The sequence below is a fragment of the Symphodus melops genome, assembly GCF_947650265.1.
Source record: "Symphodus melops genome assembly, chromosome: 7".
Lineage (NCBI taxonomy): Eukaryota > Metazoa > Chordata > Actinopteri > Labriformes > Labridae > Symphodus > Symphodus melops.
In genome coordinates, this window is record NC_136697.1 from 8,023,444 (window position 1) to 8,051,096 (window position 27,653).

General features: G+C 41.4%; 3 protein-coding genes across 3 annotated transcripts in view; 1 reads left to right on the forward strand and 2 right to left on the reverse strand.

Moving 5' to 3' along the window:
* selenop2 (selenoprotein P2) overlaps positions 1-27,653 on the reverse strand; it is a 230,315-nt gene that overhangs the window by 63,174 nt on the left and 139,488 nt on the right. The gene's annotated exons all lie outside the window — the stretch shown is intronic.
* On the forward strand, positions 684-7,940 carry urod (uroporphyrinogen decarboxylase). The gene is made up of 10 exons (XM_079347887.1): positions 684-886; positions 1,993-2,105; positions 2,266-2,345; positions 2,953-3,015; positions 4,002-4,199; positions 4,279-4,440; positions 4,984-5,118; positions 5,591-5,691; positions 6,181-6,247; positions 6,999-7,940. The coding sequence occupies exons 1-10, from the start codon at positions 864-866 to the stop codon at positions 7,161-7,163; spliced, it is 1,107 nt and encodes a 368-aa protein (XP_079204013.1). The 5' UTR covers positions 684-863; the 3' UTR covers positions 7,164-7,940.
* The window catches only part of zswim5 (zinc finger, SWIM-type containing 5), a 64,197-nt gene continuing 54,837 nt past the window's right edge, over positions 18,294-27,653 (reverse strand). Inside the window, exons 10-16 of the mRNA XM_079347792.1 lie at positions 27,234-27,385; positions 25,745-25,847; positions 25,504-25,639; positions 25,198-25,355; positions 24,931-25,094; positions 24,146-24,227; positions 18,294-23,489 (exon numbers count right to left, since the gene is read on the reverse strand). Of these exons, the coding sequence (XP_079203918.1) occupies positions 22,627-23,489; positions 24,146-24,227; positions 24,931-25,094; positions 25,198-25,355; positions 25,504-25,639; positions 25,745-25,847; positions 27,234-27,385 (1,658 nt within the window). The 3' untranslated portion in view covers positions 18,294-22,626. The remainder of the gene's footprint in view (positions 23,490-24,145; positions 24,228-24,930; positions 25,095-25,197; positions 25,356-25,503; positions 25,640-25,744; positions 25,848-27,233; positions 27,386-27,653) is intronic.

Sequence of the window (27,653 nt, forward strand, 5' to 3'; positions counted from 1 at the left end):
CAGCTGTACGCCACAGACAGGTGGAGGCAGCTGCAGGTTGCTGGTAGAGGCTTGAGCATTTTAGGCAGCTGTCCTTTATATTATGCTGTTGGACGTTGAGTTTGTGTGTTTGGCAGTGGCTGCAGGAGACATTGATGGCCGATGTTGCAGGCAGAGCTTGAACCTCACATTGCTTTAAAGGATGAAATGTAAATGGGTTGTTGCTGTACTGCATGACTTCAGGTAGAGATAACACCACATTTCTTTGCAGTTCAGCGATCAGTAACAATCTGCATTCAGCAGAAGATGTACGATGCTGGCAAAGGTTGGAGGTAGTTTGTTGGCCAAGTAAATCACAAACTTACATTTAGACGCTGTAGCTGAGGGCAATGGCATTATTTTTTAACTAAAAATACAAACAGACTTCCACTTTATGTAACCAAAACTTAGCATCCCAATATGGTTTAGCCTGAGGAGTTGTGGTGTCTTGACAAAACTTCCTGAAGTCACTTTTTGTGTGTTAAATAATAATTTAGCCTATAAATAAAATGTAAACGTCTTTATAACACCAGTTCGGCTGGGTAAATTATATGTATTATTTTGTTAGACACTTCCTTAAGTCTGTTGTTATATCACATGAGCTGTTTCTCCATTTATTTTGAACTAACGACTCGTTTCCTGGTATGATGACGTCGTCGTCCAAGATGGCCGCGCCCAGCAGCGCCGTAGTCGATGTAGTTGCGCAGAGGATAGGAGCAGGTTTTATTGACAGCTGAGGAGCTGCAGGAGGTCGGGACTGACTGATCTTCACAGACACAGACAGAGAGACGAGAGACGAGAGAGAGCATCCTGAACGAGCGGGTCACCTTCTCAGCACCGCCGACATGAGCAAGGACGCTTTAATCCTGTAAGTGAACATCCTGAATGATAGGACGTTTATCAGACAGCGTTACGACACGTGTTTGTGTCCCTCTTATGAAAACATGACTTTACACAACTTGTATTAAATCTAGTGTCAGGATCACCGTTTAAACCCCATGTTAGTTATTTACACACACTCACATTACTCGTTTGATGTTGAGGAGTCTCATTCAGAAAACACACTTTACATTTCTCCTGCTCATATTTAGTGATTAGTTTCTTCCGTAAGCTTTGTTGTTCATGTTGACGACTTATTAAGATCTTCTGATAAATTCGGCTCATTAATAAATCATCAATGACTTACTCATTATTGTGAAATAATAATATTAATATGTTTAGCTTATTATAAAGTGGCTGTGGTGTTCTTTGTTATAACGTTTAAAAACATGTTTTAACTCTTCATCCTGTGGACAGCACATCTCTGGTCTCCTGATCTAACTCACTTTAACATGACTACGGTCGCAGCTTTGTGCCAGACTGTGTTTTATTTCCATTTTATGCAACCAAGAGTAAGCTGACCTGGTAGACAGGTATAATGTATTGTATGTAATGTAATGCAGTTCATTCATTGTGATGTTAGTTTGCCTTCACGTGCTGGTCATTTCTTCCTTGCAGCTCATCCTGTGCAGCCTTTCATTTAACCGTTTCTCTGCTGCTGGCAGACGATAAGAGAGCAGAGGAGTGGTATCTCTCTCTCATAATCACTGTGTCATTAACAGCTCTGCAGCTGGATGCAGCCCGATAGGATTGCATTATTGGAATAGGGAGGACATGCCTATATGTTAGATAACAGAAGCGTCTTACTCTATAGCTCCCATCCTCTAATAGTTAAGGACATCAACCCAACACATAACACTGAGTCATTTCTTGTCTCTGCCTGTATTAGTTCTGATATTGAGTTATGTTTCTCTTGATTTGTATTTGAAGGTCCACATTAGCTATCCTTTAAGCCACAGTTGATGCACGTGTCACTGATAAGCATCGGTCTGCTGTGGTAGTTGTAGTTTTCTCAGTATTTGACCCAGCATCACTTCATGAGCTCAATGAGTAGACCGCTCCTCAGCACTTTTTAAAAAAAAATTCTCTCCCCAGACCCAAGGACTTCCCTCAGCTCAAGAACGACACATTCCTGCGAGCAACGCGAGGAGAAGAAACTGAACATGTCCCCGTGTGGTGTATGAGACAGGCGGGACGATACCTGCCAGGTGGGAACATCGCAGCTTCTTCTTTTCCTTTACTCCAGAGCAGTCTTCTTCTTTTATTTCTCTTTCTCCCCCCTTTTTCCCTCTCTGCACTTGGAAGTTCAATATTGTGACAGACATCATGAGGACGTCGTATAAATGTCGTGTGTGGTTTGTTTTTCAGAGTTTCGTGAGTTCAGAGCAGGGAAGGACTTCTTCGACACCTGTCAGTCACCGGAGGCCTGCTGCGAGCTCACTCTGCAGGTAAAGCAGAGCTCTTCAAACCCAATATCACAGTTGATTTAAAGACTTCTCTGAAATACATACGCTGGAATCAGACTGAGATAAAACACAGAAAGAACTGAAGAAGGATTTGCTGAGAATCGGGAGAGTGTTGTAGCACAGTTGGGGTAATATGAAACGTTCTGAGGACGTCGACATCAGTTTAATAACAGCTAAACATTTTTTTTTACTTTGTCTTATCACAGAGAACGTACTTGTGCAGTGGTTCAGGACTCAAAAGTGGGTTTTTTTGTGAAGTGTATGGAGCTCTTTTTAAACATGTTTTGTTCTGTCACATGTTCTTTTCCCCACTGAGGTCCAAACTGAATCATTTTGTATTAAATAAATCTGATTGGTTAAAAAAAAAAAAGTCTGAAACGTGATGATTGTTCATGATGGAGTTGGTGGAGGGCTCTGAGGCTCGGCCAGTCGAGGACCACTGTACCAGAGGGAGAACAGAAGTAAATGAAGTGTGTTTTAATTAGTGTGAGAATAAAAATACTCTGAGGCCAACTCGACAGGAACACGAACACGCAGCAGGTTTCCTTTCTTCTCATTCATACTGTCTGTTTTCCTTTCCCTCTTGTAGCCTTTGAGACGTTACCCGTTCGATGCTGCCATCATCTTCTCTGACATCCTGGTTATCCCACAGGTGAGGCGGTCATCGAGTCCAGACTCGTACAGTCACTCACATGTCTCTGCTGAACCTGCTTTACCTGTAAAGAAAGATGGGTTCAGTGTGACGCACAACTCAAACATCACATCTGCAGGTTACAGAAACTCTAAGCAGACATGCAAACAGTACGTCTTATTAACTCCATTTTCATGGAGTTATCTCGTGCCAAAACAAATCAGTAGACTGGCCTCTGTGATGGGTCACACACCGACACATCATGAATGAATGAGGTCTACAAACTCTTATGATGAACTCAGTAATATGTAAGGTAACTGTGTTTGATGGTCTGGATAGACTCTAAACAGTTAAACAATCAACCACCTAATAAGAGGGTCTCATTTCTGTTCAGTATTAAAGAAAAAAAAAAAAAAAGCTCCAGACCTACATTAAACAGATTTCACGACAAGCAGGTGGGTTAAATTGCCTTGCTCAAGCGCACGTCTGCAGTGCTCAGAAAGTGAACAAGCACCTCTCAGGCTACCAGACCAATTTCCAGACTAGTTCTTGGGTTGGGAACCGGATGGTCGTTGATTCAGGTCCCCACAGACAGAGCTACTGCCAGTTCCCGACCTTTTTTCCTTGGAGCTCCCTTTCTTCTGTCAAATTTTGTTTTCAAAAATGATCATACATCCCTCAGATTTCAGGCGCCCCTCATTGGGGTCCCGGTCCCCCGGTTGGGAAACAATGATCTATAGTACCAAAAAGAACAAACAGAAGCTTAAACAATATCAGATCTTTTAACCAAAGGCTGCCTGTGGTGACAGAGGAGGAGAGGAAGTTTGTATGTTTTGTTTTGATCCTAGGACTGATGTCAATATCGTTTTTCCCAGAATCACCTGAAGGTATAACAAAAAAAAAATCTGGTTTCATAACAACCATAGTCCCAACATCTGTATCGTTTCCAGCATCAGTCAGATTTACTGACTTTGATTCATTCATTTATTGATCTTCATCCCTCCCAGGCCATGGGTATGGAGGTCCAGATGGTTCCAGGTAAAGGTCCCACGTTCCCGGAGCCCCTGAAGGAGCCAGAGGACCTGCAGCGTCTGCAGGCCAAAGTGGACGTAGGCAAAGAGCTGAGCTACGTCTTCAAGGCCATCACGCTGACCAGACACAAGATCGATGGCAAAGTGCCGCTCATAGGATTCACTGGAGCTCCGGTCAGAGACGACAGAACACTTCAGCAGCGTACACTCAGCTTTAAGTGAATGTACCGAAAAAATATCCTTCTCTCCACAGTGGACGCTGATGGCCTACATGATCGAGGGCGGAGGCTCGAACACGCACTCTAAAGCAAAACGCTGGCTGTACCGGCACCCTGAGGCGAGCCACATGCTGCTGAGGATGCTGACAGATGTGATCGTGCAGTATCTACTGGGACAGGTGGCAGCTGGAGCTCAGGTGAGACACCCGGCTTTTTTTTTTTGTAAGCACACAGCATACTGTGAGTACGTCAGAGATGGGACATAAATACTGTCTGCTGATAATGCCAGCATCTGCACACACGCACCTTTTGGAGATCAACCTGTTTCAGTGTCAGCACAATAATCCAGTCGAGTCAACTTGTTTGTCATATTCACCACATAGGGTAATTAATGAGTCAATGTGAAAGTGCTGAATCCTGCAGTTCATGGAGTGTCCACTAGAGGCTGACTACAGATGCACCAGAAGTCACATACATACACGCGTTCATTTGTTACTGCCATCATGGACACATTGTAGAGGGGGGAAGGATTTATTTTTTTTTTCCTTTTTTTTTTTTTTTTTTTTTCAAACTCATCAGTTTTGATTTTATGAACACTGAAAGGCAGGTTTTAAGCTCAGAAGGGCCTAAAACCCGCCTCAGCTCCAGCTCGCAGCCTATGGTTGAAACAAACAAGTTTCCTGTAGGCTTTCTTTATAAAACCGTCCTATGTCCTCTGTGGATGTGTGTGTGTCGTTCAGGCTCTGCAGGTGTTCGACTCTCACGCCGGCATTCTGGGCCCGGTGGAATTTAAAGAGTTTTCTCTGCCGTACCTCCGAGACATCGCTCGCTCTGTCAAAGATAAACTGAAGGAGGAAGGCAAAGACGTCCCCATGGTGAGTGACAGCTGTTCCTCTATACTTCTTCTGTGTCTTTACATAATGATGCACATACTTAGACTTCTGCAGTAACTCCATGGTACATGATTTAAAACTTTATTTTGTATTTTTCTCCATTCTTATTCTTGACAATGTCAGTGGCTAATGATGAACACTGCTCATCATCCAACCAGTCACCTGTGACAGCTGTATTTATTTATTTTTACTGCTGTATTTGTCTGTTAGTTCTGTCATTATAATTATTCTCAATATACATTTCAATACTCGGGTCTATTCTTATCATCACTCTGTTGCTTCAGCAACATGGTGTCCCAGGAGGGGTCATTAAGCTTCCCTCCCCTCCGTCTGAAAAACATACAGCAGTTCTTCTTTTTTTACCACTAGATGGCAGCATTTCTCCAAACATGATCCAGAATGAGTGCTTTGGAAATCCGCTCTTTTAACACTTGTGTGTCCGCCCGTCTTTCAGATTGTGTTTGCAAAAGACGCTCACTACGCTCTGGACGATTTGTCTCAGTCCAACTATGAGGTGGTTGGGCTCGACTGGACCATTGACCCACGATCGGCACGGTAACAAGCTCCCGCACAAACGGGAGACACAGTAATTATAACACCTCCACTGATGTCTGCGTGGCACAACATCAGACGCTTCATGAGACACAAGTAGCACCTTGATCGTCAGTGTTTGTCTCTTCTCTGCATAAAAACTCTTTATTGAATCTGACACCTCGGCTAATTCACTTTCTGATCGATTTAAATTTTGACCGCAACTGGCTCCTCTAAGCTTTGATTTATTTCATAAACAGACAAAGGTCGATACATCTCATCAGACAAAAGCAGATGCAGCTCCATGCTGAGAATACACAGTCATGGTCAGCGTGCAGAAAGCACGGATCCTGCTTTCCTGTAGACTAAGGAGCTGTTTAACCATTACTGACCTCAGCGTGTCACCTGGTGTCGGCTATAAGTCAACAAACGTCTGTGTTTCCTGCTCTGCTCGTCAAATGCCTAACCTGTTGGTTAAAGGATTACTCTGTGTGTGTGTGTGTGTGTATTCAGGGAGCGCACAGGAGGGAAGGTCAGCCTGCAGGGAAACATGGACCCTTGTGCTCTCTATGCTCCAAAGGTAAACTCAGCTCCCTCTTTGGTTCAGAAGAAGATTTTTACTGTATTGATCCCGGAGGTGGAAATGAGGTGTTTATACTCTGAAGATGCACTGATGGAGAGACGTCACAGTGACGGAGCTGCCCCCGCCAAGCGCTCCAGAGCTGATGGGGGGGGGGGGGGGGGGGGGGGGGGTGTCTCGCTTAAGGACACCTTGAAAGAGGCCTGGCACCTCTCCAGCTACCAAACACCAATGACTCCAGTTGAGTTGTTATATGCCAGTTAAACCTGAGGCTTTCTACCTGCAACGTTATCTCTGTTTTTTAAATACTGACAAACTGCTTCAGTTTACGAGAAGCTAACCATCCACTTTGCTGGTTTACATCCAGGTATTAGAACAAGTTGGCCACGAGCCGAGCTGCGGCCAAGGCTAGTGGGACGAGGCTGGTAAGACCAAACATTTGGTCGGCATTGGGCGCTCGGAGCAGCCGCACAAAAAAGGCAGAGCGCTCGGAAAAAAAGACACTTGGCGCCGCAAACTTTCTCTCCCCATTCAAAATGACAGAAATAAATAAAAAAAGACTCTGGCACTCAAGAACGTTTCTGGTCTAAAAAAAACATCTTGTGTGTTTTGACAAAAGGTCTGTTTCTGTAAAGATTTTCTCTGAAATGTTGTCAGATACTTAGATATCAGATCATTTAGTTTTTGTTTTTTTTCTCCCACATGAAAAAATTCAAGCTCCTTTTATTAATCCTCTCTCTGCCTTCTCCAGGAAAAGATTTCAGACATCGTGAAGAAAATGTTGGAGGGTTTTGGCACGAGAGGCTACATCGCCAACCTGGGACACGGCCTTTATCCCGACATGGACCCGGAGAACGTCGGCGCCTTCGTCGAGGCTGTGCACCGACACTCAAAACAGATGATCAAACGGCAGTAAAGATGTCTGTTCCATTCCCACAGATTTCCTTGTATGAAAAATAAAAAAAAACATCCAGATCTTCTTAACATTTCTATAATTGGTCTACGATCTCATCCATAGTGGCTTTAAAAAACAAACAAGATGTTGAGTTCCTAAAACAAGATTGTCTTCCCCTCTGTAACATGTTGATCTGAGCTCCAGTGGATTATGTGTTTCTATCAGGGAGGGATGAAAACCCTTTCACAGTGACATGTACAGTTGTATGGGATTTATATAATGATTGGATTTATGCAAAAAAAAAAAAAAAAATTCAAACAGCTTTGACTTGGAGATGAAAAATATTTATCAACCACTCGAACTTATCGTAATGTCACTCCAGCATTTAGACAAACAAGCAGAGACGAAGCTCTTCATCAAACTACAGGAAATAAAAAAACAACTTGCGATGTGGAAACAGGAACACACGACTACAGTGATTAAAATCATGTTTAAAGGAGGAACGTCAAAAACAGCTCGCTGAATATAGGAGAAGTTATATTTTTACTCCAGCTGATTCAAAGATTGCTTGTTAAACATGAAGATGCCTTTCTCTGATTTTGTTTTTTTCACCATAGATCTTATTTTGTTTCTTTTTCTTTCGTTGGCTCAGACTTGTAGAAACATTGACGTGAAGTGAATCATTGAAACCTGAGAGGTGGACTGTGTCTGCAGTTTGTCCAGGTTTAAAGAAATAAAATGAAATATTTGTATCTGGCTGTATTCTTCTGTCGAGTAAATAAAGATGATTTAATTGAATGATTGATAGTTTATTTTGAAAAAAAATTTCAAATAAGACTCGAAACAGTATTCGAAAAAGAGTAGGAAGGAAAAAACACCAACTTTTCATTAAACTTTACATTTCAATGAGAACTTAAAAACAGTTTGCATAATGGTTGCAAGTTGCTTTTGTAAGTGTTGCCCTACACTTGTACACAAATAATCAGATATGGTAGTAAAAGTGAGAAATACAAGATGTGCAGTGATTTATGTTCCAGCATGTGTTTTGTTTTCCCTTGAACATCGATGCTCTTTGCCAGTTTTGTTCTTACATACGTAATGTGAGGTCTAAAATCACACCCAGAAATTTGATTTCAATCACTCTTACGACGTTAACGTGATCAATCATCATTTGAGCTTATTGTTCTGTTACAGTTTCCAAACAAAATGAATTTAGTTTTATTTAAATTTAGTGATAATAAATTATTTAAGCTGAACCATTGTTTTAATTTATTCATTTCTGAAACAAAAGCTGCTGCAGATTTTCCCCAGAGCAAAGATTTGCAAATAAAACAGAATTCAATATTCTCGACACCATACATTTTTTGTTAATGTATAAAACATTTTGGACCCAATACTAACCACTGTAGCAACCCCTCTAATACTATATCTTTCTAATTACTAAAGTAATGTCATGGTTTATGGTATCAAATCTTTTTTTTTTTAAATCTATAAAAACTTCTACCACATATTTCTATCAAGATCCATCAAAACCATGACTGCCCCGTAATATGAGTTATTTTGTTCTTGCATTTTTTGTAATTTAATTCGGCCTCTTTAGTTTTATATTTTATATTTTTTGCTGGCATTTTGCAATCCCTTAGAGATCCATGGCCTGTTTGTGTGATGTCTCATCTTATATTGCTGTATTGGACAGTGTTTGTCATATAGTGATATAAATATTTTTTAGAAAAACATCTTATGCTTCGTCGGTATCTCGTTCTTCAGAAAGGCTTTCCCAGTTGTGAGCTTGTAAATCCATTCTGAATGCATTGATGGATTTATCTCTTATCAGTCTTCTGTATTTGATTTGATGTTCCTTTTTTTTCTTTTCCACAGTCACAGTCATGAATCACAAAAACAGGCAAGTGATCACAGATATCATGTATCATCAGTCCTCTGATGAAGCTGCCTTCAATATGATTAGTAAATATGTTATCAATTAAAGTGGCACTGTGTGCTGTTGTTCTGCTGGGTAATATAAACTCATACAGTCCGCACATTTTTTAGTGTGTCAAAAAAGTTGTCTTGTCTGAATCAAAATGGTTTTTTCAGTTTTTTTAAAGGTTGGTTTGTATTTGACATGACTTCTTCAAATGGACTTCAGGAAGAAGAGAACATCTGAGTGGATGCTTTTCAGAGAAGGAGTGGATTTAAGTTCATTTGCTTGATTAATTACTAAATTTTAATTTTGAGATCATTGAACCTTAAAGACTAGTAGATTTCTACTTCCTCCATCTCAGTGAAAACTGCTTTTAAAGCTGATACTTTCTTTGCAAATTTAGACAGAAAATATCAAAATGAAAGCCTTTAAATCAACATTTTTAATTTGAACCTGCAGTGTTTTATCAGACACTGTGGTTCTGCTGCTGATCATTTAGAAAACGAGCTCTCCTGTTAGCAACTGCAAGATGAAAATCATGCTTACCACTTCACTTAAATCAGTAAGAGTTTTAAAGTTTGACAACATATCAAACATTTCCAATAAAAAGAAGCCTCTTCAGCTCAGTGGTTAAATTAAATCTCACGTACAGAGGCCATGACCTCAAAGCAGCTTCTGGTTGGACTACCTATCTCTATGTTATCCCCTCTCTTCCATCCATGTTTCCTGGTCCTCTAACACTCGTCCTCTCAATAAAAAAACCCCCAAACCATCAAAAAAAAAATCCAATCAGAACAGAACCTCGAAATGATCAGAAAGTCTGAGTGTTTGTACATTATATTGAAGGATTCATGCTGCAGATTGTTACGCAGCCCTGACTGTCATTGATGTTCCTGAACACCTGGACAAAACATAATTCATCAAAGGTGGCACTTACAGACTTAGAAAGTCCATCACTCTGTGACATTACCAGACTGTTTAAAATCTTGATATCATGCCGGGATAATAAGGGTGTGTGTAAGTACAAGCTGTCATTAAATCACAAAGGAGGAAGTGGAACAAACACACACACACACACACACACACACACACACACACACACACACACACACACACACACACACACACACACACACACACACACACACTATCTCCTTCTTATTAAAAATCTACATTATTCCAGATACAGCTATACAGCTGAAAGTTAAAGACATTCTTTGGTTGGAGAGGCGAGTGTAGCCTTAATCAGAGATGAGAGGACGACAGGGGTCAGACAAGGTCACCTCATTGAACAAGCCATTATTTTTTCAGTCACCCTCAGCCCCAGTTGACCCAAACAGCTCCCCCTAGAGGCACCACAGGCTCTACACAACTTTTCCCACATTATGCTGTAATAACATGACTTCCGATCACGTTAATTGATAATAAAAATGTTTGACTGTATCCATCAAAATGATGATTAAAAAGTTATCATTGATCTGCAAGCTGTACATTTACCCTGTGACGTAAGGACAAAGAAAGTACATAACTTAAATATGTTCCTGAGTATTGTCCAACAACCAGTTTATGAGATGGAAATGATCGACAGTGAGAGGAAGAACATTAATATGGATGGCAGATATCTTCCAACAGTTATCAAGAGGAGAAAACAGGAAATATAGCGTTATCTTTAATGTACCTGCACCTTTAAAAACAGACGTTTACAAAGTGCTTTGACACACAAAGCCAGACAGCAGAAAAAAACCAACTGAAAACCGAATCCTTTCTTTTATCGTTGTCCATTTCCTCAGTCAGCAGATCCTTTGAGTCATTATTTACTGAGATCCTTCAGTACAATTCAATTAAACTGACCAAACAAAAAAGAATGCAGCCTACGTTCAAAACGACAGATTCAACCTCTTTGTTTGTTGGTTTTATGCTTGAGAGAAGTTTGCTTACATCGAGTGTGTGGATTCAAGGCCGGGCCACAGAAAATGGGACAGAGACAAGATAGTAACTGAGAGTTTTAACTGGGACAGAAGGGAGACGGTGTCCCGCCTGAAGGTGTGTGAACACTTTCACATCAAGTCTGGAGTCCCCTGAGAGAAGCTTTCTAATGAAGCTCTGTATAAATAAACAGCTGCAACAGTGTAGCACCGAGCAGAGGAACAGCAAGAACTAGAACAACTTTAAGTTATCGACTTACTTTGATTTTTCTTTTTCTTTTTCTTTTTAAGAATCAACTTTAGACAGATTGAAAACAAATCTGTGCTAAATGCTACATTAGCTGCTTCTTAGTTGTTCTGATTCAAGAAATATCTTTTATTTTATTCGTTAAAAGTACAGGTCATGTACACATTTACAGGGTTGAGATCAGGAATTCATGAGCATTGTGACCAATCATAAAAGTGACCATTTCTGGTGCTGCAGCCTACAAAGTATTCTGCCAAAGACCACTGCTTTTTAAATGGACATTTCAAAGACTTTTGAGACACTTGAAGAATTCTGATGGGGAGAAACACTATTGTGTATATGCAGAGGGCTGTGAAACATGGAGGTCAAGCTAGAAGCTTGAGACTCTTAAAGGACTTAACTTAAAGTCCCCATGTGAGTGTGCAAATTCAAATTCCCCCATTTGAAGTGTGGCATTGTGGGTGATATCAGAAGTAGTAAATGTATGCAATAAAAAATTCTATATGGCACTGCTGCATCCTTTATTATCCTTCTATTTTTAAACAGTTCTTGAATATTACAAACAGTGGTGATTCAAGAGTCTGATAGAGAAACTGATAGAGTGCCCCTCCAGCAGCGATCCTCACCATAATGTCTAACCCTTCTTTCCTCTTTCTTTTTATTCCCCAAGAAGGATCAACCTGCTTCATTTTTCTTCAGTTACACTGACAAAGTTTTCACAGCAGTAAAAAAAATCCAACGTTCAGCAGGGCATTCAGATTAAGATCTGTCAGATGAGGCCCAAAAAGAGGTTTCGTACTGTCAGTGCTAAATCTGCACATTTAGGGCCAAAGCTTTGGTTTAAAGTTTTTCAGCCCTCGGGGGACCCATGACTGACCCGGGGCCCCAAACAGTCGCCTGCTTTGCCTATGAGTACAGGTTATGCTAAATTGGTGTTGTTGACATGAATATTTATTTAGATGTTATTTCTGTACTTTACAGTCCTCTATAGAACCCACACATTGCATTTCTGCCCCTCTCAGGATATATGCTTATTTCTTATAATAACTTTAGGATTAATTGAATGCAAACATTGTGGTCAAACGTATTTAAAGAAGGATATAACTGCAAATATCATGCTAATATTCTGATGCTCCCAGATAACAAAGGTTTAACCTACATTTATCAGCTGTGACGTGTTTAAGTCATGGCCTTATTTGTTTTTGTTTTTTTTGGGCCTTTTAGCTAAAAAAAAAAAAAAAAAAAAGACTTTTAAAAAGCTTCTGCAGCTGACACATTAACACTCAGTTGTCCTGAGCTCAACATTAATCACATTGTTTGTTTTTAAGCAGCTGTAAATCTTTGAAGGTCGTTCCAGGACAGGCACAGAGGTGATGAAGAGTCATCTTCACCAATCAGGACTCATACCTCCAAACTATCTCCATCACAGCCACCAATAAGAAACTGGATCAAATCTGAGCAACCAATCACAAAGCCCCAGGGTTTTTTGGTCTCTGTGTGAATTAACAATTGTGTACATTTGGGTGGGGGGGGGGGGGGGGTTAAATACAAAGCCTTGTTTTATTTCACAGAATGTGGCTTAACTGACATTGTGCATCATTACAGTAATCATGACAGAAGCTCTTTACAGGAGCAAAAAGGATCAGTTAATCCTAAACTGTGTTTTCTCTCCATGAAGCAGCTAAGAACGGCAAGATAAGCAGATTCTGCTAAATCCGGTTGTTGTTGTTGTTCCTGGTGTTTTTGTGAAGGATCCCAGAAAAATCATAACATCATGTGACCAGAGCAAGGGGGGGGGGGGGGGGGGGGGGGGGGGGGGAATTTCAGGGGATCCCTCATCACTGGTCTCTGGGTTACAGTAAGGAGACCCAGTTCACCGGGTTCAAACAAGCCAGGACTGTCAAAGCTGAACTCTTGAATGCTTTATTCTTTCTGTTTCTCTTTCTTTCTTTTTTTTTTTTTTCTGACTTCCCAAAAAATAGTTTTGATTTCTTTCATAAATTAGTGTGAATGCTTCACAGCATTCATTATTCCAGTCAGACTGAAAACCTTACAGTTATGCTCACCTTCCCAATATGAATATGACCCTGATGATACTTTATACTTACGTGGGATAACAGACTAGCACAGCCCGGTTTACTGCTCTTTTCTTTTTGTTTGTTCATAGTTGATATTTCAGTTATTGTTCTTCATTTTTACTCTCAATCATTATTATCAATCTGCATATCTGTCTGCTTAACTGTTTGTTCATATCCGTCTATGCCGCTGTATAGTTTATGTCCGCTGTGATCGTCAGTTTTTATGTCTATTTTCAAGTGTTGTTGTATCATGTGTTTTATTTCCTGAAATCTGAAGCTGGGACAAATGAGCCCTGCTAGAAGTCCTAAATACATTCATGTCACGGTTGAACTTCAATTAGATTTAACAATGCTTTGTTACAATGGAACAATGTATTTTCCTTGACAAATAAATTGAAAATAAACATTGAAAGGTTTTATTTTTTTCTTACTGTTGTTTTTTGTGTTTATATCTTAGATGGGCCTCTGATTGGATATTTTGCTCATTTTTTTTGATGATGTATATGTCCTCAAAACGGCAAACCTGACTTTAAAAAATGTATACATTTGATGTTAGATGTTAATATACTGTAGTATTACAACAAATGTGTATTCATAATAAATTAAAGAGACTATATAAGTCTTTGGAGACAAGGTGCTGGTATCTCAAGAGCTGTGTTTTCATCTGCACTCCTGAAAATATCTAGATAAAGTTTTGCCAGCTTGAGTGGTGCAGACATCTTTCTATTCAACCATTTTGAATTCATTAGTTTAACTTCTTTAAGAGTTTGATGACAAAACAACACATCTGACATATTGCCAGTCTTACAACCTCAACGCTTAAATGACACATTTAAACAAGTCTCTCCACTAAAGGTGTCGATCTCTGATTTAAAACATTAAAGTTTTATATACATACAATACACAGATACACTGTTTAATTCAAACCTCCAAGTAATCAACACTGAGCAGAAACACACACACACACACACACACACACACACACACACACACACACACACACACACCAAACGGCTCGAAGCAACTTTATTAATGCTGATGATGGGAAAAAGCAATTCTTCCTGGAATGAAAGCAGCCTCTTGTTTTTTTTATTTCTGTTCTTTGTTGTTCTGTAGTACTCAAAACACAAACACACACACACACACACACACACACACACACACACACACACACACACACAGAGGCTTTTCTTGTGGCTCCGCCCCTCTCTGTTGCGTAAATAACAGAGACAAATGAATGAAAATCTCCCTGCTTGTCTGGAGGTAAGACTGAAGAGGCTGCTGCTGTGGGTCAGTTAGCCATCTGGGAAAAAAGTGGCAAGTTGTGTGTGTGTGTGTGTGTGTGTGTGTGTGTGTGTGGGCGTGTGTTTGTGTATATGAGAGAGAAAGGGGTGAGGCTATTGCGATGAATATATGCTCTTTAGAAATGGAGATCAAGTTCCACATGCTCACCTTTAAAGGCTTTGGCAGGAGGATAATACACAAATGTGTGTTTTTGTATGGTTCAGTGTGTGTGGGCAGTTTTTGTTTGTTTGTGAATGTGTGTGCTTTAGTGCATGTGTGTGTGTTTGTGTGTGTCCTGGCTTTAATGGGCTTATTTTAGCAAATACATTAAACAGGTGGGCAATGTGTGAATGATGTGTGTTTATGGTATGAGTGTGTACAGTGCTGTGTGTGTATGTGTGTGTGTGTGTGTGTGTGTGTGTGTGTGTGTGTGTGTGTGTGTGTGTGTGTGTGTCTGTGTGTCTTTGAAGGAGGTCCAGTCTCCATCTCTCAGCAAATCAGCAGGCCTGAAAATCCAATCTGCCTGGAGAGACAGCAGGCTGTACATCATCTGCCAGGGATGGACACTATCAGCGCTTTATCAGTGACCGCCCCCTCCCCAAACACACACACACACACACACACACACACACACACGCTTGAATGAACACTTACATCCACACACAGAGCGGTGACAGAGACTGATAGCAGGATTAGCATAGCTGTTGTTGTTGGGACGCCGAGGGAGAGAAAGTGAAACTGTGGAGACCTCGAGCTGCTTCACACTGATGCAGACGCTGACGGCTGTGACTGTCCCTCTTCGCAGAATGACAACATAGTATCCCACCATGTTCAGCCTGCTCAAATGGACCCTGGTTACAACCAGCATGACCGCAAAGCCTAACGTTCTGTGGCAAATGTTTTGAAATACTGGTTTGTTTACATATATTCATAATTGAATATTGTTTTTACTCTGGAGACACAAATAATGAATGTGTTAATGTGTACACTGACTGTAAGGATCTATGATAATGTATTGTCCACTGACTGCATACGAGAAGTGGACATAGGCTCCTTAATGTCAGCTATTTATTTATGAACTGCTGTTTTGTAGCCTCATGGCCATATTTGATTCTTGTTTCCAGAAGTGATCTTATCTTATTGAAAAAGGGCCTGATGATGAAATTTGATGGATGGCCATCTAACTTCCCATAAAATGAGACTCTCGTTTTGTCTCAACCCATCGGTTGCGTAGTTCGAAGGCTGCAACTAAAGACTGATGGTATTTAGTGGCACGTTGGAGGCTGTCCCATTTCAAAGGCTCCTTCAAATGCAAACATCAGAGGGGTTGGGCAGGAAGAGCTGCGGTGAAGCAATCAGGGAGTCCTCGGAAGAACAGATTGTCTTGTTTCGGCACGAGCAGTCTATGAAGTCTATGCATGCTAACAAGGCTGGTCCCTCCCAGCCCGGGTACTCCGAAAGATGCTGACGCTGGATTGCGACACAGCTACAATTTACCTTCAATAGACAAACCACTTTCAAAGTTAAATAGTACCACAACCAATTTTAAAATCTAGAGATGCTTTTGTGCTTTTTTTTTGTCCACTTTTTCTTTTACATTAACTAAATACTTCTCTGATAAGTGGGCCAAAGGCATAGCAGAACTAATACATAAAACATTCTCATTTAAATACCACTTTTCAAGTAACAAAATAATTGCAAATAGTGAATTTTGAAAAAGTAAAGAAGGTTGCTTCATTGATAATTACTTCTGTTGGTCCTGCTGCACTTTGGGATCCACTGTTTTAGTCTCGGAAAGTGTGGAGCTCTTGAGGAACTACAAACAAAGGGTCTGAGACGTGCAGATCAGAGACTGAAGTGAAACCTTGCAGAAATCGGTTCACAACAATCGTCAACCTTTGGTGTTGAAATACAAAGACAACAAGGAAGTGCAGAAATCTGCTGTTCCTTGAGCGCTCACTCGAGGTTAGCTCAAAAAAGCTGAAATAAAAAAAGAGGCTTAAGACCTTCCTCAGCTCCAGTTCTTTATCTGTTACTAAGTTAACCTAAAATTAGTTTGAGACAGCATTTCCAACATGGCGTATGCATCAATCAGCTTCAAGAAACCAATGAGTAATATCCCTGAGGCTATGTTCATGTTTTTTTCAAATTCTATGGCCTGAATCCAGTGATAAAATGTATTTGTATAGCACTTTTTACACAACATTAAAAAGTGCTTTACATAGATAAAAGAGCGATGAAGAACAATGAGATAAAAATAGACATACATGTTTCCGTATTATGTGTGACCAGCAATGCTGCTAAATATCATTTTCATGAATGAATTAAATAAAAATTCCACACCAACAAGCTTTACCACACAGTAAAATGTATTATTTCTGCTGTAACGTTATGGTAGTTACAATACAATAAGGTACGACAGGATAACAAACCATGCAGTACACTTGATTGTTCTGGTCTCAAAGTGCTGCCAAACATTCAGCTGCTTCCTCTCATTTGGAGCCAGCCTCAAGAGGCCATTTGAAGACATGCTGTGTGACAGCAGGTTCTTTCCAACTGTGTTAACACAGGTCAACAAGTCAGGTACAGTATTAGGTACTGTGTCGGTCACCTGCATGGTTGCTGCACATAGCCACGTTAAAATAAAAACAAATCTTGGGCCACTAACATGCCATGATAAATTTAAATAGTAGCATGCAGCCTGATTGAAAAATGTATAGATTAACGGAGGCAGCGCTAACTGAGGAGAAAGAGATTGAGCATAAAGCAATCACTTCTCCATCTATCCATCTGGATAATTAATATAAATCTGCTCATTTACCATTGGTCAATCAATCTAGATTTACCAATTCACAGATCCTCTCACACACACACACACTCCGCACGCCTTTACGGCCTGATTGTCGGCTCATACGGCTCTGCAGAAATCTCTAATGAATGAGAACGAAATGTTGAAGGAGGGAGAGAGGAAAAATATTCAGACAAATGAGTGAGTGATGGATGGAACTATCTCAGCCTCCTTGTGCTTCATTTAACACTCATGCTGGTTGGTTGGATTGCAGGGTTGTCCCTCACAGGCTTTTTATGGAAAATACTTTTCAATGTATTGCTTTTGGAATAGAGCTCAGCTTTAGTATGAAGCTTTATGGTTTCAAAGATCTTTCAGTTTGAGAGTAAATCCAAAATAAATCCAGCAGATAAAAGGGTACAGTGCACACAGTGAATGTGTTGATCCAAACATTGCACTGATTTAAAGACAGCAGTGGTCTCATACAGTCTATCACTTTATATTAACATCACTCTCCTCCCTCCAGTGACCTCGAAGGGACTTTTTCTGGAAAAATTCCTGCTGTGTTCTCAATCAGCTCTCTCAGACTCACTGTGGAAAAATAACGAGGGGTCTGAGAGAAAAATGTAGCCGTTTCCGTTGACACATACAGCTCCTCCTGGAAATATCCAGAGTTTGTCAGGAGTTTTCTGCAAGTGTAAAAGCCCTCATTTCCATTAGTAATTAATGTGTGACAAGGCAAAAGGTCTACGTACACTGTTTAGAGAAGACAGTGAAGACAGGTACATTTCTCCAAAATGTAATGTCATTTGAAATCATGAAGAAGTCAGAACTGGTTTACTACAGCACCATCCATTGCACTGAAGTGATGCATTAAGTTTGAACCCAAAGACCACAGAAGTCCTCCACGTGTTTCACACTTTATTCATAGAAAAGCACTGAGATTCCAACACAAATCAATATAAAATGGTAGTAGCGTTACATAAATAGTAATAAATTCTTGCTTTATAGACAGTAGCTCAAGAAGTTGCACAAGAAAATTACAAATAAAAAACAAACCAAAAAACAAAGTGTTGATGATCAGCTATTATACTTCTGTGGCAACAAATACTGGAAATACCTTTTCATAATCAGTAGCACAAAGAGGCAACAAACACTTTCAAAGTTCCCTTACGTCAGAGAATCCAAAAACAAAAGAAAACTGGGAAACAGTTGGTGAACTAGAGCTCTACCAGCAAAAATATGCTCCTACGAAAATAAGAAGAGGAAAGGGAGAAAGAAGAAAACCTCGTGAAGTGGCTGATACAGTGAACACAGACTGAAAAACAGTGATTGGATAAGAGGGAGGGGACTTCTTTGTTGTAATGCTGTCAGTGAATGCATCATGTAAAATAAGTGGTTAGATTAAGTCCCTCTGTTGTGTACAAACCAAGAAAAACAGCCTCATCATAACAACGTAGTAGCAATGACATGAACACAGCCTTTTTATCCTCGTTTGGAACATCAACAAGAGGAGGAAATATGCGTGCATCACATCACGATGATGTGCAGATGCAAGGCTGCTGTGAAGGAAAGATGTCTCGAGTGTTTGGAGAGCGGACAACAGAGGAAAGCTGCCCACTGACACGTTGGTGCACTGCTTCAAACAGAAACCCTTCCTGCATGAGAGGGAACAAGGTGAACAACTAAAGCTAGGAAAAAGGATCGACCATATTGAGACAGAGGGAGTGAAGTCGGCCATCTTTGTAGGCCAGAGGGGAAAAGCAACAAGAAAAAAAATGAGTTCATCCACAGGCCGTCTTTTTGTGTTTTGTTCGCACAGTCGCTGTTTGAGTGACATTTGTGTGTTGTTCTGTCTCACTGCGGCGCCGCCACCCGACACCTCTGAGAAGACACTAAAGGCTTGAGTCCTGATTAAATAAAAAAAACAACAACAACAAGGTAACGCAAAATATAAACTTTGTACATTGATCGGTCACAAAGGCATTTCCCAACATTTTCAGTTTTACCCCCTTACAAAGCATCCAGCTGGCGAACACGCAGCGTCCAAATACAAACATGCGAGGTCTCATCACTTCCCCCTCCCATTTTTTCATAACAGTTCAGTCCACTCTTTCTTTTTAACAAAGCTCTTTTCTTTTTGAGGGTAGGGGGTCTTTAAGAGGTGACGAGACCATCCAAGTGGTTCTGCATAGTCAGGTTTAGTGAATCTGTTAACGAATGAATGCCTTCTTTATTCTCCTTTCCACCGAACGACATGCTTCCTTTTGCAACACAGATTTTTTTTTTCTTTGCAAATTAAAATATATATATAAAAAAAGAAATATAAAATAGTTATTATAGCAAAAACAAACAGAAAGAAATGTACACAGGAGCACCTGAGAAATGCCTTGAAGTCTTACAAAAAACTGCTCTTCAATTCTCCGTCCTTAACAGTTCAAGTACACCCCCGCCAAAAGAACACAAAACAAAGGAGAACACATAACATACTTATCATAAATAATTATAACTTTACAATTTTCTGAATTGACACTTTCATATTTACAATATCTTAAATGCTTAATGCTACTACTTTTTGTTTTGTTTCTATAAGTGATGTCCCTGAGAACTGAGTTTAGCCTCTCTTTTCTCTCAGTTTTCCGTTTTTTTTCTTTTTTCTCTTCCCCCCATTCTTCTTTCTGCGTTTCTTCAGATCCAAAAGAAAAAGAAAAAAAAGGCCCAGAGTTGTGACTGACTACCCGGGTAGTGGGTGAACGCATCTCTCACGTGGAATGTAAAAGCAGGAAACACGAAAAATGTTCCTCAATTTAACAAAAAAAAAACACAAAAGAAACCTTTTTGTCCTTTATTCACCTGCCATAGATGAACTGAGTCATCCTCTGTGTTGGGTTTGTGTTTGTCTGTAATACCTACTCAGTCATACAAAGTTACCAAACAATCAATAAATAAATGCTGAAGCAGGCAGGAACGTAGTGAAGAGGTATTTGTGTGAAGTGCTTGTACGACGACCTTTAAGTCCGACCAGTAAAGATTCAAGCTCTTGCTGTTCTGAATCACTGGGTAAGAAAAAAGAAGAAAGAACCTCCTGTGGTCTCAAACATGGATGATTAAGTCTTAAAACTTACAGCGTACTGTCTGTGTGTCGGCAGCATCCACACGTCGATCACGACCAGAAGAAATCGCTCGAGTAGCAATCAACCCTTTTCCATCACAAGAACAACGATCTGGAGGAATATTATTCTCAATGTATTTTTTACTGGAGTAACTTTTGTTTTAAAAGGTTTGCTCATGAGCCTTTTTTCACTTTAGTTATATCATGATAAATAGTTTTGTTTTGTCTCTTGGGGAGGTTAAATAAGAACTCAGGACTGACATATTATTGCCTAACAGTGGCCATCATAAAGTGTAATGTTAGCACAGGGTGTCTAATTGATTAGCAACATTAGCATTCCTTTGGAGGTGACTTTGTTTTTACTGCCTTTCAGATCGAAGTTTGTCTTTACTTCAGTCGGCTGTCTGCAGACCGTCTCTGACATCTTAATCCAATGCTGGGTCGAGTAGCTAGCTTTGTTTGTCTTTTGTTTTGTGCTAGCCAGTCACACTTTTGTTTTTGTCAATAACTAAAAGGAGGTGCAAAGTTACACTTGTAGGAAGAGTAACCAGATAAAGTCAAAAGAACGACCTAAGTGATTTTTAAAAGGATAATTTAAGAGGAACAGCATGTTGCTACGGCTAACCTGTTAGCTAACACCAATCGATACTTTGAGCAGAGTACACATTAGTACTTCGTGGAGTACATTTTGGCCACCTTATTAATATGAAGCCATTCCCTTCAATCATTTTGAATGACTCTCCCGTAGCAGCTTTAACAACCAGCGAACTGCTAACGGTGTAGATCTTGTTTAAGTGCTATGCAGACAGTGAACAGTGAATCTAATGATGGAGATTTGCTGCAGCTTTTCAAACTCTGAATGTCTTCATTTTGACAAGATGCACAAGTTAGGGGGCCTAACTTTTAATTAAAGGATATGAAGTTGTTTTTCATAATTTATCTTGAGTTCTTGATGCTAATGTTGATTACAAGTGGTAAAACATACCATCTGGCCTCTTATGGTAGGCATTTGGACCCAGATATTTTCGATGTGTTGTTCTGTGAGCTCATCAAAAAGTTCCTCTCGTTCCTGCAGACAGTCTTGAGATGAAAAAGGGAGTTTAGCTATGAGCAAAGTTAACAAGTTACACTCACTGATATCTGCAATCTCCCAGTATGATCCAAAGCTTCCTAACAAAATGCAGGACGGTGAAGTGAATGCCTCTGAATGATGAAAGTGAAGCGCACACTTGACTTGTATTGCTTTTGACTGAATGTTGATCGAGCGAGGGGAAAGGAGGAGCAGAGCTTTCAAAGGTTTTTGGCCACAATTGCTGGAGCAGTGTAAAAGTGTCTCTATGGTGTGACCCCCCGGTGTTCATCACAGTCGTGTAATGTCACTGTTACCAAGCTTACAGGAGGACACGGGAGATACACTGTGAACATACATGTGGAGCCGTTACTGTCCTACCTCAGCTAAAGCAGTCTGGATAATGTCACTGCATTACCAGAGGGAAAGCTTTGAACAGAAGATGAAGAGGGTGGAGCGAAGTCGTCCTGTATTTACTCTAAGATGCCCTGATAGAGAAGTTAAAGCTGACAAATAACACAGAGGAGGTATGACAGTAACACTACGAGTGTTTTTCGACCTCCATGATTTGTTTTTTTTGGAATGACAAGTTCCTTCTACTTTTCAAAGCCCTCTTCTTCTTCCTCTTAACACCAGCTGACAAAGTCTTCTGTACCCCATCCATCAAAAGCTTTTGGTTTTAAATTGTCATGTGCCACCGCAAAACAAAAGTTCCTTTTTTTTTTTTTTTTTTTTTGATTTTTCATCACAATCTTTTCACTTTGTCATACAAGATTTAACTTTAGTTGGAAAGCGGAGAAAGGCTTTGCTCTTGTTTTGTCTTTGACATTTCAAGCCGTTTTCTTTAAGTCTTAATGAAGTAGAGCAATGCACTGCGAACACTCCCTGGTTCACATTCAGGAAACAAAACAACAAAACAGGACAAAAAGAATTAAGACTTGGTCAACAAATGGCTCAACGAAAGAAGTAAAAATACAAATAATCCAAAAAAAACCTTAAATAGAAACAAATAGGTTTATCTACTTCCCAAGAGGAGGGTCCCTATGAGGGCGGGGTGGTGTCAGCCGAAGCGTTCCCTGACCAACATCATCAGTTTCTTTTTGCCCTTATAGATCTGTTTCAGGTTGTCTATGAACTGGGCGAACTGTATGTGTCCGTCCTGTGCTAACAGGAAAGTCTCCCGCGCTTTGCTCAGGAACTCTATAAACTCCCCGTAGTGCCGCGGACTGATGTGTGTCAGTCGAGAGTGCGTGGTGTTGATGTACGCCGAGATCGTGGCGTCAAGGAGCTGCCTCAGCGGCGCCTTGTCTGTTGACATCAACTTCCCAGAGTTCCTTCTCCCGGGAATTCCTGCGAGCCCCGGCGCTGTCATGGTGCACCGCCGCAGGATGTCAGAAAGCACTGTAGCGCAGTGCACGCTCTTCACCACCAGGGGGATAATGGCTGCGAGCTCATTTTTCCCCAGAGAGTGGCTGAGCGCGCAGGCCCAGAGCACGTCATTAATAGCTGGGTGTGTGTCCTGGTTGTAAGCCAGGTTAAGGTGTGTCATGGCGAGGGAGGCCAGCTTGAAGGAGCGCAGCGGATATCCTCGATGCTCCATGTACCTCGCGATGGTGAACAGCTGGGAGTAGGTCATACCCGTGGACGCCGCGTCTATCACGATCTGGTATGCCGTCTCGAAGGCGATGTGGTCCTTCTCGCAGAGCGTCAGCGCAGAAAGTGCGCAGTTCTGGGGGTCCTTCATGGCGCACTGCAGGGCCAGCGTCCGGGCGCAGCTAGCCAGCTCCTCCCTCTGCGGGTAGTCGAGGCTGAGGCGCAGGATGGTGTTGTGGGACATGACGGTGGCAGCAACGATGCTGGTGGCCTCGGTCGGCGTGAAGAGAGTGTACCAGCTCTGCAAGATGCTCACCAACGCCCGCAGACCTGAGGAGGAAGAGAGGAGGATTGAACAGCTGCTCAAGCCATGAGGAGAACAGTGATTGAAGTAAATCTGTTTTTTAACATTTACAATATTAGCCTTCAGCAGGAATCGTCCTTTAAAACATTTGTATTCATCTCTACAGGCTAACACTCATATAAACTTCTTCTGCAACACTGTTCTAATTATAAAAGAGTACGACATCCTGTCCCCAGGTCACACTTCTGTCATTGGTCAGCACTTGTAGGAACACAAACTGAGGCCTTGTGTGTCTGAACTGCATTGAATTCATCATTTTTAAACGTTGACTGAAGTCCTGTTGCATCAAGCCCTCTCTGGATCAGACACAGGTAATCCTTAATGCTGCTGCTGCGTTGTGTACCAGGCCCAGGGATCACCTCCCCTGACTCCAACAAAACTGTTTTTGTGTCCTGAATTTGAATGTCATTGGTTTCCTTTTGTGCTTGTTACTCCAACTAGGTGACTTAACACTCAGGGGTATGTATCTGTATCTGACGAGGTCAGCCTTCAAGCTGCATTAAAAAGCTTCAAAACAGAACGAGGGAAGAGTCGAAAACGCCATGGTGGTTAAATTTGAAGGAGTCTTGTTTTCCTTCTCTGTGTTTATAAAAAAAGAAAAAAAAAGAAACGCATCACATACCGACTTCTGTGGCGCAGGTTACCAGCCAGCGAACCATCTCCCTCCTCCTCCAGTTCAGTGTGGACAGAGTCATCCTCATTACCTGCAGGACACACACACGCAGACACACACATGATGCTACCTTACAACAGAGACACGTGACTCAGATTACATCCAGTGTTCTTGGCAGCTTTGCTAATGGTTATTGGCTTAAAAAAAAAAAGAGGAAAAAAAAAGAAAAAAAAAGAAGCTTTTTTGGAAACAAAAATGAAATGTTAAACTGTCAGCACATCACCACGAGTCTCCCATGCTGGCAGCTGTATCCAGAATGTGTCTTTCATTACAGATGACTAATTGTGACCCTGTTCTTTTGAGCACTTATTTTGCAGTTTTTGCTGACAGGAATCCATTTGAAACTCTAAATACAAGGAGAGAGAGAGGCGGACAAAACCACAGCGACTCTGCAGCCTTGATGATGTGAGGACTTCTTCTGTGTTGACTGTGGAGCCCAAAAGGCTTCATTATGTGGTTTCTACTCATAAAAAAAGGGCGATAAAACGCTGTGTGATGTTTTCTCTCTTAATTTGTAGCGATGCTGTGGAGGCCTGTGCAAATTACAAGTTCAGGGAAACTGTTGCATGTTTTGACTGGTGACCGCTGTGCTGAGGTTTTTAGGAGGTAGAAAGACTGATTGGCCCTCAAACATTGCGTGCTCGCTCTCTCTCTCTCTCTCTCTCTCTCTCTCTCTCTCTCTCTCTCTCTCTCTCTCTCCCCCACACACACACACACACGCAAGCGCTCCCTACCTGCAAGCCGAGCTCCAGAGCTACGTTAAGCAGAGTGATATCCGGCGGGCTGTCTGCCGGTGTGGCGATCTTGAAGGCGTCCTGGGCGAGTTTGAAGATCAAAGAGGAAGAGTGGATGTTTTTCTGGATTGCCTCTAGGACCGTCCGTAACCTCAACATGTCACCTTCGGGAAAAAAATACCTCGTTAACAAAACAGGAGCCGAGAAACATGTGCACAGACATTTCTCTCGTGGTGTAACATAGACGGATTGACTTGTAAATGCTACCTTTAGCTGCAGTGAGCATGGTGGAGGCCAGCTCACACTGCTGGGACTCCAAGTGTCCCAGTGTGAACCAGCGCGGGTACCTGCTGGGTACTATGGAGATGCCATGATGAGGGTGACCTACGTCTCCGGAGCCCGCTGACGACTCCAACACCGGCAGTCTGAGAGAAGAGTAAAGCGTTCATTTTTGAAAATGTTTTTGGAGACGGCCTCCCCGACAGCTTCAGAGTGAAGATATATTTGAAGATGCAACAGATGACACTTTTAACCTGTTACTGTTTAAACTGGCTCTACTTTGGGGAAACTGACCTCATGGCGCGGAGAGCCACCTTGTAAGCCAGGTCTGCGTCATGAGGCAGCAGGGCAGAGAAGAGGTATTTGGCGAAGGTGTGCATGGGAACGCTTTCCCTGTGGATGACCTCACCCAGACCGCTGAACGGACCAGCTGGAACAAGAAGAAAAGCATGAGCGTGTTATGATTTATTTATTTTTTTGATTCTGTTTTTAACAAGGTGTTTAAATGAATCCAGAGAGGAAGATGTAGTCGTACCTTCTAGCAGCTGTATGGCCTGTTTACGAAGAGTCTGAACAAGGAGGTCATCCAGCTCCAGCTCTTGAAGCTTTGCGACGATCTGCTCCTCGTTACGACAAACCTGCAACACATCCACAGCACGTTTTACTCACTGAAATGTAGAGTTCCATTCTAAAGGTCAAATACTATCCTCCTTTTTAACATATCTAAATAAGTCTCAGAACTCGTCAAAACATGTCTCTGAAGTTTGTTGTTCTAAATCCTCTCTGATCCTGTATTTGATCATGTCTATAAATCCCTCTATTTGAACCCTGCTCAGAACAGGCTGTTTCTGTGTCTGTAACTTTAAATATGTAAATGAGCAGTCTCTGACCACGCCCCCTTTTGGAGGGGTTTGGGTGGGTTGGGCTTTCTCGCTCCACGTCCTATTGTTTATAGTGAGAAGGCAGACTCAGAGGGCAGAACAAACAACCCGGGGGAGGAGCTACTACCCTTTATGATGTCATGAAGGGAAAATCTCCAAATGACCTGTTTGAGCACATTCTCTGAAACCAAGCCAAAGACGGAGAGGATGGACTATTCTCATCGTTGGTTTGTCAACAGACTCGAGACGCATATTAGAGTTAGAAAACATTGGACAAGTGTTTTTCCATAATATGTGAACTTTAAAGTAAGTACTATCAAAATTAGAATAAGTTAAAACTATGCTGAAGTGATCTCTGGTTGCTCAACAGTCCTTGTAAATACTTCTCTAAATCAGCTCAGTGTTTGTATTTTCAGGTTTTGCATGGATTTCTAAAGCACACAAATCAGAAGTCTTTATAACAACAAGATAGAAAGTTCAGATCCATGAATCATAACTGTTTAAAAAGTTGAAGTTTAAATAGAGTTTTTAAGACAGGATTTTGAGGTGACGGTATTAAAGGAGCAGCTGGGGGCTATAATACCTCTATTCAGTGTGACCGTGTTAGGGGACACGTGACGACGACTGCTTTTACTGAACTCTTAGATTAGATCAATGAAAGGGTTTCTTTTTTGAAGTACTGTACATGAAGTCTGTGTTACTTTGTGCTGTCTTTATGTTTTCAGTTCTTATATTAAGCACACTGAGTCGCCTTATTGGTACCTAATGTCACCTTGTCTCAAACATTGATATTGTCTGTGGACATTAGAGGACTCTATGGCGGCCATGTGAAGCAGAGTCCCATTCACATAAAGACATGCTCTGTGTTCACTTTGATTCAGACTCAAAGCAAACTGTCTGCTTGTTTTTCAGGGGACAAAATGCTGCGACCTTTTCCCTCTCTTTGCACAGCGATGACTTCGCACAGACGTTTAATTATAGTCATTTTCCATCATGGCCACAATGTCTGCACCAGCCCATCTCACACCGCTTGTTTTAATTTTCAACGAGGCACAGGCGCACAACATGTGACGGCAGTTTATTTTATCAGGTAAATGTATGAATGTGCATCATGTGTCGGCGCACATTTAAGGCCTTTCATACCTTATCCTGAGCGTAGAGACCCTCAGGCATGATCCTCTGCTGGCCCATTCCCATCAGAGCCACCTCCAAGGCCAGCGTCAGGTAGGACTCGCCCCCATCAGGGCTGCCCCACACAGGGACATGGTGGTAGACCGGAGGCCTGGGGTCACCGTCTGGAAACAAAAGAGGACAAATGTTTGGTTGCCATGGAAACGTCAAATGTTGCATCAAAGACTGTAACATTCGACGCTGCATGTAGAAGCGGGAACTGCTACAAAATGCTGCTGTGATAAAAAAAAAAAGTAAATTATACTCCGATACATCGTCATGGAAACACATTCTCTTCCTCAGGTTGGTCGTACTCGGAGTCAACTCGGAGTTCGTTTGTAGGGTAGCACCATCCTCAACCTCATCATTTTGTTACTGTTTTAATTGAGAGGC